We start from the raw sequence: 15,321 nt of genomic DNA, 5'->3' as shown, positions 1-15,321 counted from the left end.
AATAAAAGAAGACTTGCTTGAATTTCCAGCATGTGCAGAATTCCTGTTGTTTGCATTGATAAAAGAGGACTACATGTCTTCATAATCTAAAAAAAATCCAACTTTTACCTTATTAATATGGGAATTGGCGAAATGTCATCAAAATTTCACGTCACGTGCCAGTGATAATAAACCTGATTCTGAATGCACAATAGAGCAGATTTGCTCAATATCACAGATACCTTCAAAAGCTTTTTCAGCTCTAGAATGATTTAGAATCTGCTGTTTAATGAACAACCTGCTTTAACTCTGCTGTAAAGTCCCAGAATATCTTCCACAACAATATCAGCCAAAGAGCTTTCTGACATCATTAACATTCTGTGTATCCATCTCCCCACCCCCCCAAAATTTCTTCCCTATTCTGATGTTTTGTCTGAATAACAGCTGAATCTCTATGTCTGCATGCTTTCTTGCACTGAGTTGTTGCTATATGATTAGTTGATTAGATATTTACATTAACGAGCAGGTGTACAGGGGTAACAAATAAAATGGCATAGAAAACTGCAAAATAAACTAATACTTAAAGAGCTGCAGCAGTTTTACAAAATTTCTCATCAAAATATTGAAATACTTCACAACAATATTGACACTGCTGATATCCATTATGCTCTGCTTTGTGCGCCAGAGATGTGCTACAAGTTACACAAACCTTACTAATCCAGAGCTCGTTTTCTTTTTGGTGCCTAACAACTTGAACTCATTTCCCGTTAAATAATCAAGGATTGCAAATTACCCTTTTTTCTTCTTCCTTATCTTATAAGAGAAGCATGAAATATTGCTGTTACTCATTTGTCAATACATCAAGCTGACTTCGGCCTTACATTGGGATTACGTAGATGGTTTGCTTGTCACACATTCAAGGTGTGCATTATACCCTTACCATTTTCTTAAACTGCATTGCTTTGTGATTCTTTTCTCAAACGCATCTGGAAACATCCAAAATGTTCACATTCAATGCAGCTATTCACAATTGAAAAAGATATACAGCAGGCAAAGTGTCCCATTAAAACAAAAATATAGGGTATTAATTTAAGTAATATAAATTATTAGATTGAAACATCCATCTATTCCAAAACAATTACCAAAACCAGTAAAGATGAGACATTAATTTTGGGCTTTTAACATGGAACAGGCCATCCGGCCCATATCATTGTGCCAACCCAGCTAAAAAGCAAATCAAAAACATCGAAACACTAATCCTTCCTACCTACAGCATATCCCTCCATGTTCCTTACATCCATGTGCCTATCCAAACGTTTTTTAAAAGCCTCTAGAGTATTTGCCTCTAATACCATACCAGGCGATGTATTCCAGGCATCCACCATTCTCGGAGTGAAAAAAAACATATTCCTCATATCCCCCTTGAACTAACACCCCCTCCCCACCTTCAACGCATGCCTTCTAGTATTAGACATTTCAACACCTCTCATAATCTTATAAACATCAATTAGATCTCCCCTCAGCCTCCACCGCTCTAGAGAAGATAACCCATTTATCCAAGCTGTCATGATAGCACGTGTCCTCTAAACCGGGCAGCATTCTGATAAACCTTTTCTGCACCCTCTTCAAAGCCTCAAAGTCTTTCCTGTAGTGGGGTGACCAGAACTGTACACAATACTCCAGATGTAGTCACATCAGAATTTATGAAGTTTTATACCATTGCAACATAACCTCATGACTTTTGAACTCAATGCCTCAACTGATAAAAACAAGCAAGTTTGAGAGGAGGGGATTTCACTCAAGTCCACTGCCCGAGTTGAAAAAGGCATCAGCAGATCGCAACAGTGTAACTGAGCTTTGACCAGCAACCAGGGGTGCAGCGCTAGCTGGAGCACGTCCAGCACATGTTTACGAAAAAAGCCGAAATAAACAAGCTAATTAATTTGGTGCCGCCCAGGGTGATTTGAGTACCTCAGAAACTGCTGATCTTCTGGGATTTTTGCGCACAACAGACTCTGGAGTTTGCAAAGAATGGTGCCAAAAACAAAAAAAAAATCCAGCGAGTGGCTGTTCTGTGAGCGAAAACATCTTGTTAAATCCACTCACTGGATGTTTTTTTGTTTTTGGCACCATTCTTCGTCAACTCCAGAGTCTGTTGTGCGTAAAAATCCCAGGAGATCAGCAGTTTCTGAGGTACTCAAATCACCCTGGATGACACCTAATTAATTAGCTTATTTATTTCGGCTTTTTTTCTTAAAGATGTGCCGGACGCGTTCCGGCTAGCACTGCACCACTGCCCAGCAACCAATCTACAGTTGGGATTGATTAGCAACAGCAAATTAAAAGGAAGGCAGGGGCAAGCGCAGTGGCCATCATCTGAGTGGACAGAGTCAGAATAGTGATCGTCAGGTTTTAGCTCTTTGTGGCTTCAGTCAGAGAAGGCAAAAAAAAGCAAAGCTCCAGGTTTAAGTTTTTCTCCCCCCTTACAATTGCACAGTTAGAACAGTAGTGATGCCAGGCAGGATAGTTGAATGCTCCTCCTGCAGGATGTGGAAAGGCAGAGAGACCTTCAGTGTCCCTGATGAACTACGAATGCGAGAAGTCCATCCAGCTGCAGATTCTAACACTCCGCATTAAGAAGCTGGAGCTGGAACTGGATGAACTTAGGATCATTAGGGAGGGTGAGAGGGTGATAGACAGGACAGATAGAGAGGTAGTTACACCCAAGGTGCAGGACACAAGAAGCTGGCTGACAGGAAGAGGAAAAGTGTTAGGGAGCCAGTGCTGAGTACCCCTCTAACAATCTCCCTCAAGAACAGCTATATCACTTTGGATACTATGGGGGGGGGGGGGGTTCACAGTGGTTAGGTCTCTGGCACTGAGTCTGGCTCTATGACTCGGTGGGGGGGGGATGGGAGGGGGATGAGGGGTTTGCTGTGGTGATAGGGGATTTGTTAGTTAGGGGAACGGACAGGAGGTTCAGTGGACGAGAATGAGATTCCATGAGGGTATGTTGTCTCCCGGGAGCCAGGGTCTGGGACATCACAGATTCAGTCCTCAGCATTCTTAGTGGGAGGGTGTGGTTCTTGTAGGTACCAATGACATGGGTAGGACAAGTAACATGGTTCTGCATAGGGAGATCAGGGAGTCAGGTGCTAAGTTAAAGGGCAGGACCTCCAAGGTTGTGACCTCAGGATTGCTGCCCATGCCACATGCCAGTGAGGCCAGAACGAGGAAGATCATACAGTTTAACACCTGGCTAAGGAATTGGTCTTGGAGGGAGGGCATAAGATGTTTGGATCATTGGGCTCTCTTCCGCGGATGGGATGGTTTGGACCTGAAATGCTGCATGGTGGGTTTAAGCTAGAGTTGCAGGGGGATGGGGGAGATCTTAAATGCATTTTTCTGCATAATTCATTGAAATTGGTATCACAGGTTGATAAGGTCGTAGAGAAAGTTTTTGGCATATTGGCCTTCATAAACCAAATATTGAGTACAAGAAATGCAAGAGAACACTTAAGAAAGCAAGTAGAGATATTTAGAGATACACCCTTTTGTTCTGCTCATCACCCTTCTACTTTAAACCAAATTGTTTCTCTTTTTCCAGTTTTGATGAAAGGTCCCAGCCCTCTTCACCAGAAAAGGTGATAATAAGTTATACTAATTCTGTCACAAACAGGAGAGAATCTGCAGATACTGGAAATCCGAGCAACACACACAAAATACTGCAGTTACTTAGCAGGCCAGGCAGCATCTATGGAAAAAAAGTACAGTTGTCGTTTCACTCAAAACATCGACTGTACTTTTTTCCATAGATATCGCCTGGTCTGTTGAGTTCCTCCAGCATTTTGTGTTTATTAATTCTGTCATTTAGATGCAGACATGATGTCCACTGTTGGGAATTTCAATATCGTTTATAATGAAAACAAAAAGACTCTTCCACACTGCCTGAAGAGACTGGGTTCTCTGGAAATTACTTCCATAAGTAATTGTTTAAGAGTGAGAATTTTCTGACAACTCAGGTAATATAAATAGTGAATTTTTAAACTGCAAAATGTATGATTTAATTTCTGGATGGAATCTAAACTAATACTGGAAACTAAATATAAACACAGGAAAGCAATGATTTTAATTGCAGCCGGCCTGCACACCAACACTGACTGGTTCTCTGTGTATTGGAATATGTTGTAGTACAACAATACCACTAGATAAGAACAGAATGCTGCTTGGTATTCTTTTAACTTCTTTCCCAGAAAGTTTGTAGGTGCTGGAATCTGAAGCAACTAAAAATCTGCTGAGGAACTTAGTGGGTCAAGCAGTATCTGTCGGGTGGAGAGAAATTGTGATATTTATGGTCAAAACCTTGCATCAGGATTTTTCAATGCTAGTGATTTCAAGTTTTGTGCAACAGTAAAGCTAATCAGTTAAATTTGAAATTAGTTTCAGCCAAATTGCATGATTGGTATCACCTAGATCAAAATTCAAGACTATTTATATAGAATAGGATGAGCATATGTGCACTTGCAGAAGATGTACCAGACAAATTGCCTTCTGACTGCCTTCATTTGACCCTCAACAGCATTACCCTTGCCAAATCCCCCACCATCAATATCTTGGAAATCACCATTGATCAGAAAATTTAATTGGGCCAGCCAACTAAATAAAGAAGAGTCACAAGTTGAGCATTTTGTGGCAAGTGACTCATTGCCTAACATCCTAAAATCTTTTCCATGATCAACAGAGGACCACAACAGGATGTCCATAAGACTATAAGATATAGGAGAAGAAGTAGGTCATTTGGCCCATCAAGTCTGCTCTGCCAATCATGGGCTGATCCAGTCATTCCCACTCCCCTGCTTTCACCCCATACCCTTTGATGCCCTGGCTAATCAAGAACCTATCTATCTTTGCCTTAAATACACCCAATGACTTGGCCTCCACAGCCGCTCATGGCAACAAATTCCACAGATTTACCACCCTCTGACTAAAGTAATTTTTCCGCATCTCAGTTCTAAAAGGACGTCCTTAATCCTGAAGTTGTGCCCTCTTGTCCTAGAATCTCCTGCCATGGGAAATAACTTTGCCATAACTAATTTGTCAAGCCCTTTTAATATTCGGAATGTTTCTATGAGATCCCCCCTCATTCTCCTGAAGTCCAGGGAATACAGCCCAAGAGCTGCCAGACGTTCCTCGTACGGTAACCTCACATCGTGGTAGCACCAGCGACCCGGGTTCAATTCCTGCCATTGTTTGTAATAAACTTGTATGTTCTCCCGGTAGCCATGTGGTTTCCTCTGGGTTCTCCAGTCTTCCTCCACATTCTAAAGGTATACAGGTTAGTAGGCTAATTAGTCATAATGGTGTGTTGGGTGGCACAAACTCATTGAACCAAAAGTGCCTGTTACTGTGTTGTATCTCTAAATAAAATACAATCAAATAGCAGGGTCAAAAAGCACTTAAGAAGTCAGACACCATCCAAATCAAAGCAACCCGACAGCCCAATCAGCGGCAGGAGCAGGCCATGGTGATGAGGTGTCCCGCAGGTCAGCAGCGCTTGTTTAAAGCTACAGAAGGGACAAGCAAGGAGGCCATTGCTGGGAGTAGGCTGGTGGTGAGAGTAGGAGTGTCAGACTTTGGCTCAAAGGAGGCTTCGGCTTGAAAGAGGCATAGGCTCTGGGTAAGCTTCTGTTCAGGTTCCCTTTTTTATCTAAACCTCATCCTGTACCTACTGTAGTAAATGGCTGTTGTATTTTCAAACATCCTAAACAAGGGACTTTGCTTGTTAAGTTGGCAAACTAGCAAATGGGGTGTATACGTTTAAAATTGTTGTTATCAACATACATAAGAGGTGGTCACATGGTATCTATGCATGCCAAGACAAACATAGCACGAGACTCGCCAGAGGTACTGACTGTGGAACTCTGCCAAAGGTTCAGCAGGGCCACCAAGGTTTCACTGAATGTCAGACATTGAACACATTATTTTCAGGTACAAACCCAGTTAATGACAAGGTAAATATATCCTGGATTGGAAATTAAACCTGCCATATTATGCTGCTATGTAGGCAAATTGCACTGGCAAAAGAAATGCAGGCTACAATATATCACAGCTGGTGTAGACTGTACCATATGTTAATAACAGTGCAAGCTTCTCAGCGTGTTTTAGTTCATTTAAAATACCCATGTCAAGTATGTGACATTTATTTTTGAAGCATTGCAAACTCAATAATATTGCTGCTTTTATTCCAAGGCATGGGAATTTGGAAAGGAAAAATAACCTCACTGGTTTCATAATCTCCATTTATGAGTACGAGGGTGCAAAAAAGTCATAAAATTAATTAACTTTAACTACAGAGGCAAATTAGAAATGTAATTTTACACATTCGTACACAAAGTCTAACAGAATTTTCAAACATGTGAATTCAGATGTGAAGTGAATGATTTCAAATTTTATTTCTGGCAAATTTTTTAACCCTGAACCCTTGAGTCAGTGTTGGAATTATGTAAATCATAGCTTACAAAACATAAAATTATCCATAAAATAAAAACAAACATAACAGAAATAAATATCAATATAATAACAGTGTGTTTATTTAGACCTCTAATAACAGAAAAGGCTGCCATTCAGCAATATGCTTCACCACAGTGAATGATAACCAAATGGCAAATCTTTCTAAATGAGGTTCAAAATTCCTGCCAAACCAGTTTTGATTCCAGATCAGAATTTCAGCTATGAACATGCCTACATGTATGGCCAAGTTGCCTAAAAAAGTGTCATACAATAAATCCAGGATGCCAAACCCAGCCTGAACTTTTGATTTCATTTTTTCTGATAAAACCTGTCAATGTTGAAATGTCAACAAGCCAGTATTATGGATTCTGTATCACCATGAGAGCTCCAATTGAAGGACAAAGGACACTTAGAAGCAAATGATAATCTTAATTCAGATATGACTCATGCACCACAAACAAATGCTGGTGCCGATGAAAGCAAAAATTTCTATCATGGACCAGAAACTGCTTATTTCATATTTCCATTCACCACAATTGGAAATACCGTAATGCATAAGTAATTTGTTATGAAACTCGTAAAACTGCTCTTTGTTATTTACTTGGAAGACTTCAAAACAAGATTTATGATAAATGTGATGTGATTCAACTTTCAGTAACTAGGAGATCTTTCAATGGTCACGGAAGAATGTTAATTTAATTGCAATGTGCTCAGATTCTAATACATTCTTCAAAGTAAAATATAAAACCGCAAAACAGGCCTTCAATTACAAATCAGCATTCATGGCACTCAGCGTATAACATCCACAAACTGCAGTTTGCTCTAAAGGCAGCTAGCAAACAGAAACTTTTTTTTAATATATCCATTCATGTTTGTATTCATTTTGCAATGAAACAAGCAAAATTCCTTCACATTCTAATTAAGTTGTCCACTACAATGTAAAATTGCCCAACTATACCTTGTGCTAAGAAAACAGGACAAATCTGAACAGGCAATCAACCTCTTAATCAGCCTATCCTCAAATGCCAACAATATTAATAGTCTAAAATGCCACCAAGCAGCATCTATTTAGCAATAAGTTGCAGTGGCGTGCTGTGTTCTTCTGGGAAAAAGAGATTGCCATGAATGCACAACTTACTAAGCCACACTCCAAATGCACCTCCCACAATCACCCCACTCCACCATGCCACATAAATAGCGTAACTCTGGCAATCACTAGCTAAGCATCTGCAATTAAAAACAGCAGGGCCCCCTGACCTCTTCAGCTACAAGTATCAGCCTATAAGCTTTGAAAGCAAGGCCTCTGTTAGCAAACCCATTGATTCCATCCTTTTTCCAGCAACCCGTTGAACTTGCCTGTAACCTTTAAAAATGTGGGTAAGAATTACGAACGGATAATCCCATAAAAGCTCAGTTATCCAGCATGTGCTTGTAAATCAAGAGCCAGCCCAACACCACACCTCATCGCCACAGGCAGGTTCACTGTGCTGGCTGTCAGTCAGCACGAGCGCCATTCCAGTTCTCTCCCTTTCTCAGCGTCAGTGTTCCACAGTTACAGGCTTCAGCCTGGCCTCTCTCTCAGCAATGCTCCTTCAGCGGCCAGCTGTTCAGAGAGTACTACAGCATAGACCCAGGCCCGACAGCTAAACTAGTCTGTACCAGCTTGGTCTTCTGCCTAGTGTCACACCTATACCTGGACCACAGTCCTGTATACCCCTTTCACCCATATGCTTATCCAAGCTTCTCCTATAAGCAATTGAACCCACATCTACCACTTCCGCTGGCAGCTAGCTCTGCATTTGCAGCAGCCTCTGAGTGACCAAGTTCCCTCTCAGAAACTCTTTACATTTTCCACCTTTCATACTAAACCTACAACCTCCAGTTCTCCTCTGCAAGCATTCACCCTAACTATACTCAATTTTGTATACCTCTGCAAAATCTCCCCTCGTTCTTGTACACTCCAGGGAATCAAGTACTAATCTATTAACCTTTGGCTAGAACTCAAGTCCTGAAGTCCTGGCAATGTCCTTGAAAATTTTTCTCTCACTCTTACAAGCTTATTGATATCATTCCTGTAGGTAGGTGACAAGAACGACACACAATATTCCAAATTATGCCTCACAAATATCTTATACGACTTTAACATACTCTCAGCTCCTGTTGTCAATGTCCTGATTTATGAAGGCCAATGTGCCAAAAGCTCTCTTTACAACCCTATCTACCTACATATCCATAATTCACTTCCAATGAATTATGGATCTGTATTCCCTGGTCCCTTTCTTCTCAGTGCATTATCATTCACTGTGTGATTCTTATGCTGGCTTGTGCTCCCAAAGTGCAACACCTCAGACTTGTCTGCATTACATTCCATATGCCATTTTTCATCCTATTTTCCCAGCTGGCCAGATCACTTTGCAAGCTTTGATAGCCTTCCTGGTTATCCACTATTGCCTGCAACTTTGGGGTCATCTGCAAAATTTGCTAATCCAGTTTGCCACATTCTCCACTAAGTCATTTGCATAGATGACAAACAATAACAATGGGCCCAGCACCGATCTCTCCACCACATCACTAGTCACAAGCTTCCAATAAGGCTATGTGAACAGCTTCAGGTCAAGATCCTACATCAGGATTGAGGGAATAAGACAGATTGCCAATATATATTAGTGCAGAGGGAAGAATATAGGCTGCAGGTATGTGAGGAGAGAGCTTCAGAGCTGTAAGTTACCCAAAATTGACAAAAAAAAATGCTCATGCCATTGGACTGTAGGCTATCCAAGTGGAATAGAGAGGGAGAGAGGGAGAGAGGGAGGAAGGGAGGGAGAGAGAGTGAGTGAGGGAGTAAGTGAGCACATGCGTGTGTGTAAGAAGAGAGGAAAATGTAGGAATATGTGACTGGTGGGTAGGATCACACTGGAGTTCATCTTTTCGCTCCGTCCCGAGAGTCATTTTAAAAAATCTTTATCTTGGTATTTCATATTATTGTTATTTATTGCTATTTATTTATATTTCCATTTGCATGGTTTGCTGTTTTCTATGCTCTACTTGATCTTTCCTTCAACCATAAGACATAGGAGCAGAATTAGGCCATTCAGCCCATCAAGTCCACACCACCATTTCATAATGGCTGATCCCGCATCCCATTCAACCCCATACACCGGCCCTTGTCACCATATCCCTTGATGTCCGGACCAATCAGGAATCTATCAATTTCCACTTTGAAAATACACATGGTCTTGGCTTCCACTGCTCTTTGGCTAAAAAGATTCACCACTTTCTGGCCAAAATAGAATTCCTCCTTACTTCTGTTCTAAAAGGTTGTTTCTCAATTTTGAGCTGTGCCCTCTAGTTCTGGATACCCCCACCAGAGGAAACACCCTCTCCACATCCACCCTATCTAGTACATTGATCCTGTTCTACTGTTCTATAGATTTGCTGAGTATGCTCACAGGAAAGAGAATCTCATGGTTGGATGTGTTGACATACATGTACTCTGATAATAAAATTGACTTTGAACTTGAAGCAGCGTATCAATTTGAAAAGTCGACTCACACCTTTTGCCTTCACTGTTTGAACCACTGATTTCTAGCAGTCTGTTTTTGTTCCAGTTAGTAAATGTTTGATAACAAAGACTTTACTGCATGCTAGAGCTGCTAACGACAGTAGAAGACTTGGCCTCCAAAATTTGTACCAGACCTCCTGAGAATGCAGCCTCCAAAGATCACCAACAAACCATTATCCCCTGGAAATGGAGAAGAAGCCAATGCAGTGCAGCTTGCCATCAGCACAGTAAGTGACTCCTCCAATACCTCCATCTTGGGGTATTTGATGTGGCAGTGTTTTCTACTTAGCTGTCAGAACAGAGGAGCTGAAGGCAGTGTGGACAGGGCCAACTAACTTAACCTGTTCTTTAACAGATTTGACATTGTGGCCCCTGCCCATCCCCCACATGATTCATCTGTTGTCAGCCCCCAACCAACACATATTCCACTCTCACCTCCTACCCCTCCTTACAGTCCTCCACCCTGCTCTCATGACTATACCCCTTCCCCACACGAAAACACCACGGTGGGCTTCACAGCTGAACAGGTGTGAAGACAGCTGAAACATCTCAACCCAAGCAAGGCAGCAGGACCTGATGGTGTCAGCACCAGGGTGCTCAAAGCCTGTGTCCCTCAGCTATGTGGAGTACTTCACCATGTCTTCAACCTGAGCCTGAGTCTCCAGAGGGTTCCTGTGCTGTGGAAGACGTCCTGCCTCGTCCCTGTGCCGAAGGCGCCACACCCCAATGGCCTCAATGACTACAGACCGGTGGCATTGACCTCCCACATCATGAAGACCCTGGAGAGACTTGTTCTCCAGCCTATGATTAGGCCACACTTAGATTCCCTCCAGTTTGCCTACCAGCTCCGACTAGGAGTTGAGGATGCCATCGTCTACCTGCTGAACCGTGTCTACGCCCACCTGGACAAGCCAGCAAGCACTGTGAGGGTCATGTTTTTTGACTTGTCCAGTGCGCTCAACACCATCCGCCTTGCTCTGCTGGGGGAGAAGCTGACAGCGATGCAGGTGGATGCTTTCCTGGTGTCATGGATTCTTGATTACCTGACTGGCAGACCACAGTATGTGTGCTTGCAACACTGTGTGTCAGACAGAGTGATCAGCAGCACTGGGACTCCACAGGGGAATGCCTTGTCTCCCTTTCTCTTCACCATTTACACCTCGGACTTCAACTACTGCACAGAGTCTTGTCATCTTCAGAAGTTTTCTGGTGACTCTGCCATAGTTGGATGCATCAGCAAGGGAGATGAGGCTGAGTACAGGGCTACAGTAGGAAACTTCGTCACATGGTGCGAGCAGAATTATCTGCAGCTTAATGTGAAAAAGACTAAGGAGCTGGTGGTGGACCTGAGGAGGGCTAAGGCACCGGTGACCCGTTTCCATCCAGGGTGTCAGTGGGGACATGGTGGAGGATTACAAATACCTGGGGATACAAATCGACAATAAACTGGACTAGTCAAAGAACACTGAGGCTGTCTACAAGAAGGGTCAGAGCCGTCTCTATTTCCTGAGGAGACTGAGGTCCTTTAACACCTATCGGACGATGCTGAGGATGTTCTACGAGTCTGCGGTGGCCAGTGCTATCATACTTGCTGTTGTGTGCTGGGGCAGCAGGCTGAGGGTAACAGACATCAACAGAATCAACAAACTCATTCGTAAGGCCAGTGATGTTGTAGGGATAGAACTGAACTCTCTCATGGTGGTGTCTGAAAAGAGGATGCTGTCCAAGTTGCATGCCATCTTGGACAATGTCTCCAATCCACTACGTAATGTACTGGGTGGGCACAGGAGTACATTCAGCCGGAGACTCATTCCACCGAGATGCAGCACAGAGCATCATAGGAAGTCATTCCTGCCTGTGGCCATCAAACTTTACAACTCCTCCCTTGGAGGGCCAGACACCCTGAGCCAATAGGCCAGTCCTGGACTTATTTCCTGGCATAATTTACATATTAATTAATTAATTAATTAATTATTGTTTGTTTGTTTTATATTGCTATATTTATACTCTATTCTGTAACTGTAATGAAACCCAATTTCCTTCGGGATCAATAAAGTATGACTATGACTATGAACCCGCTTCACAATAACTATGTATAATACCATGACACAGACTAACACTTTTTTAAAACACATCTATCCAGGATAAATGATAAAACACAGTTAAAGAACAAGTTAGCTGCGAGTACAGTTTGATAAAAATAGAACTGCTTCAGAATTTTTCCAAAATGTATGTTAATGAAATATAGCAATTTCAACATGCAATAAAACACTTCGATAGAAGTTTCTGTAATCAAATTTTTACCTATTCCTGTCTCTGGCATAGCAAACAACGTTTTCTCTGTGGCCACCCGGAAATGTCCATGCACAGATAACCCAACACCCTGAAAAAGAAATGGAAGAATACCAGCATTACATTGATGAAAATGAATTTGCAAAAAATATTGAAGATAAATCCTGTGAAAATCAGTGATAGTATTTAGTCATAAATTAAAAGCTATGGGGTTCCATTGTATACCGCTTGCAGTTTACATTAAGTATCACACAGCAGGTGAAGAAAGCAGTGTATCACATATTATATCTGTAAACTAGACATCACAGAATTACCTGCTCAGACCACAAACAGCAATAATACTTGTGCCAGAAGGAAATTAACCTCCGCCCCAGTAGTTATTGATCAAAGTGGCCTTTATTCTGGAAAGGGGAAGGAGTTCACTTTGTAACTCGAATTAGGAAGATTAAATCCAACAGCTGCTGACACATTCTTTCAAATAGCCAAGTCTAACATGAATAAAATGGCATATTCAATCTTCCTGAATCTGTTCTTAAATCAAATTGAGAGAAAAAAATTAAGTAAATTGTTTTTGCTGTCATGGCTTATCATGGCATCTGTTGACCAAACTGATATGTGAAACAATCTGCATGAACAGGGACAATTTAGAAATCACTGGTCACTGAAAAGATAAATTTATTTTTTTAAAAAAAGATTTTCAAAGTGATATGAAATTTATGATAGAGCGTACCGAAGAATATGGGTTTGTTACTGCATATTTTAACAGTGAGAAACCATCCAAGGGTTATTCAAATCAGGCCAAACCATTATTATTTTCAAAGAAGCATTTTCACTATATTCTGCAATCCTGAGCGCAACTAGCCACAAACACAAAGAGCATCGCTTTCCCTGAGGAGAGAAAAAGAACCGTTATGAAACAGCTAGCTGTTTTATTGGTCTGAAGCAGAAGTTAAGCTAATTTTCTTTCGCAATTTAAAAAAGATCATCCGTGCAACAAAGCTGACCCCAATCAAAACCAATCTTCAATTGGTTGCCAGATTGTACTCAAGACCAAGGAGTCATCTCTTGCTGAAGGAAACCCACCAACCAAAATATTTACACAAATACAAAAAAAATAAACACTCGCTTTAATTTCATGGTTCACTGCACTTGGCTATTGTGTAGAAATTACAAGAACAACATAACACTACACTGGGTGGTCTTTAATAGTTTATCAGCTGGATTATCATAGTCACCCTTTCCAGTTCATTTGCTAACTACACTAATCACAGCTAGAACAAATATGGTGAGACCACCAGCACAACTAAATGTACTAAATATCATAAAACCAATAGGAGCAGAATTAGGCCATTTGGCCCATTGAGTCTGCTCCGCTATTTCATCATGGTTGATCCATTTCCCTCTCAGTCCCAGTCACTTACCTTCTTCCCATAACCCTCCATGCCCTGTCTAATCAAAAATCTATCGACCTCGTCTTAAATATACCCAATGACTTAGCCTCCACAGGTTCACTATTCTCTGGTAAAGAAATTCCTCCTAATTTCTGTTCTAAATGTTCATCCCTCTATACTGAGGCTGTGTCCTCTGGTCTTAGACACCCCCACCATAGGAAACATCCTCTCCACATACACTCTATCTAGGCCTTTCAACATTCGATACGTTTCAATGAGATTCCACCCTTCCCCCTGCCCCCCCCCATTCTTCTGAAAGCCAGTGTGCCAGTGAGTAGAGGCCCAGAGCCATCAAACGTTCCTCATTTGATAAGCCTTTCAATTCCGGAATAACTTTTGTGAACTTCCTCTGAATTCTCTCCACTGTCAGCACATCCTTTCTTAGATAAGAGGCCATACACTGCTCATAATGCTCCAAGTGAGGACCTACCAGTGCCTTATAAAGCCTCAACATTACATCCTTGCTTTTATATTATATTCTTCTCAAAATGAATGCTAACATTTCATTTGCCTTCCTCACCACGTACTCAAACTGCAAATTAACCTTTAGAAAACCCTGCACGAGGACTCCAAAGTCCTTTTGCATCTCCGATTTCTGATTTTTTTGTCTCCTTTTAGAATACGGTCTATAATTTTTTTCTTTGACCAAAGTGACTGACCATACAGTTCCCACACTGTAGTTCAAAGTTCAAAGCAACTTTTATTATCGTAATACATATGTCACCATATATAACCTTGAGATCCATTTTCTTGTGGGCATACTCAATAGAACACAGAATGAGTGAACGACGCCAAACTAGGGCTTTCAGCGTGCAGAAGACAACAAACTGTGCAAATGCAAGAAACAATAATATAAATAAATAAGCAATAAATATTAAGAACATGAGATGAAGAGCTCTTAAAAGCGAGTCCATTGGTTGTGGGAATATTTCAATGATGGGGCAAGTGAAGTTGAGTGAAGTTATGCCCCTTGTTCAAGAGGGGAAGTAACTGTTCCTAAACATGGTGGCGCGAGTGCTAAGGCTCTTGCACATTTTTTCCTGACGGCAGCGGCAAGAAGAGAGCATGTCCTGGTGGTGGGGATCCCAGATGATGGATGCCACTTTCCTGCAACAGCGTTTCACATGCATGTGCTCAACGGCGGCGGGGAGGGAGGTGGGGGGAGTGCTGTACTTGCGATGGACTGCGCCATATCCACTGTTTTGTAGAATTTTCCATTCAAGAGCATCAGCATTTCCATACCAGGCTGTGAGGCAACCCAGTCAATATACTCTCCACTACACACCTATAGATGTTGGTCATAGCTTTAGATGGCATGGAGAATCTCTGCAAACTCCTAAGGAAGTAGAGTACTGCTGTGTTTTTTGCGTAATTGCATTTGCATGTTGGCCCAGAATAGGTCCTCTGAAACAGTAACGCCCAGGAATTTAAAGTTTCTGACCCTCTCTACCTCTGATCCTCCAATTACTGACTCATGGAACGCTGGTTTCCTTCTCCTGAAGTCTATAATCAGTTCCTTGGTCTTAT

General features: G+C 41.7%; 1 protein-coding gene across 2 annotated transcripts in view; it reads right to left on the bottom strand.

The window, feature by feature from the left end:
* hibch (3-hydroxyisobutyryl-CoA hydrolase) overlaps positions 1–15,321 on the bottom strand; it is a 146,928-nt gene that overhangs the window by 57,319 nt on the left and 74,288 nt on the right. For both annotated transcript variants that reach the window (XM_063051991.1, XM_063051992.1), the window contains exon 7: positions 12,356–12,434. In XM_063051991.1, the coding sequence (XP_062908061.1) occupies positions 12,356–12,434 (79 nt within the window). The remainder of the gene's footprint in view (positions 1–12,355; positions 12,435–15,321) is intronic.

Source organism: Mobula hypostoma, chromosome 6 (assembly GCF_963921235.1).
Source record: "Mobula hypostoma chromosome 6, sMobHyp1.1, whole genome shotgun sequence".
Taxonomy (NCBI): domain Eukaryota; kingdom Metazoa; phylum Chordata; class Chondrichthyes; order Myliobatiformes; family Myliobatidae; genus Mobula; species Mobula hypostoma.
The sequence above is the reverse complement of the archived record's forward strand: the minus strand, read 5'-3'. Positions and strand labels throughout refer to the sequence as shown.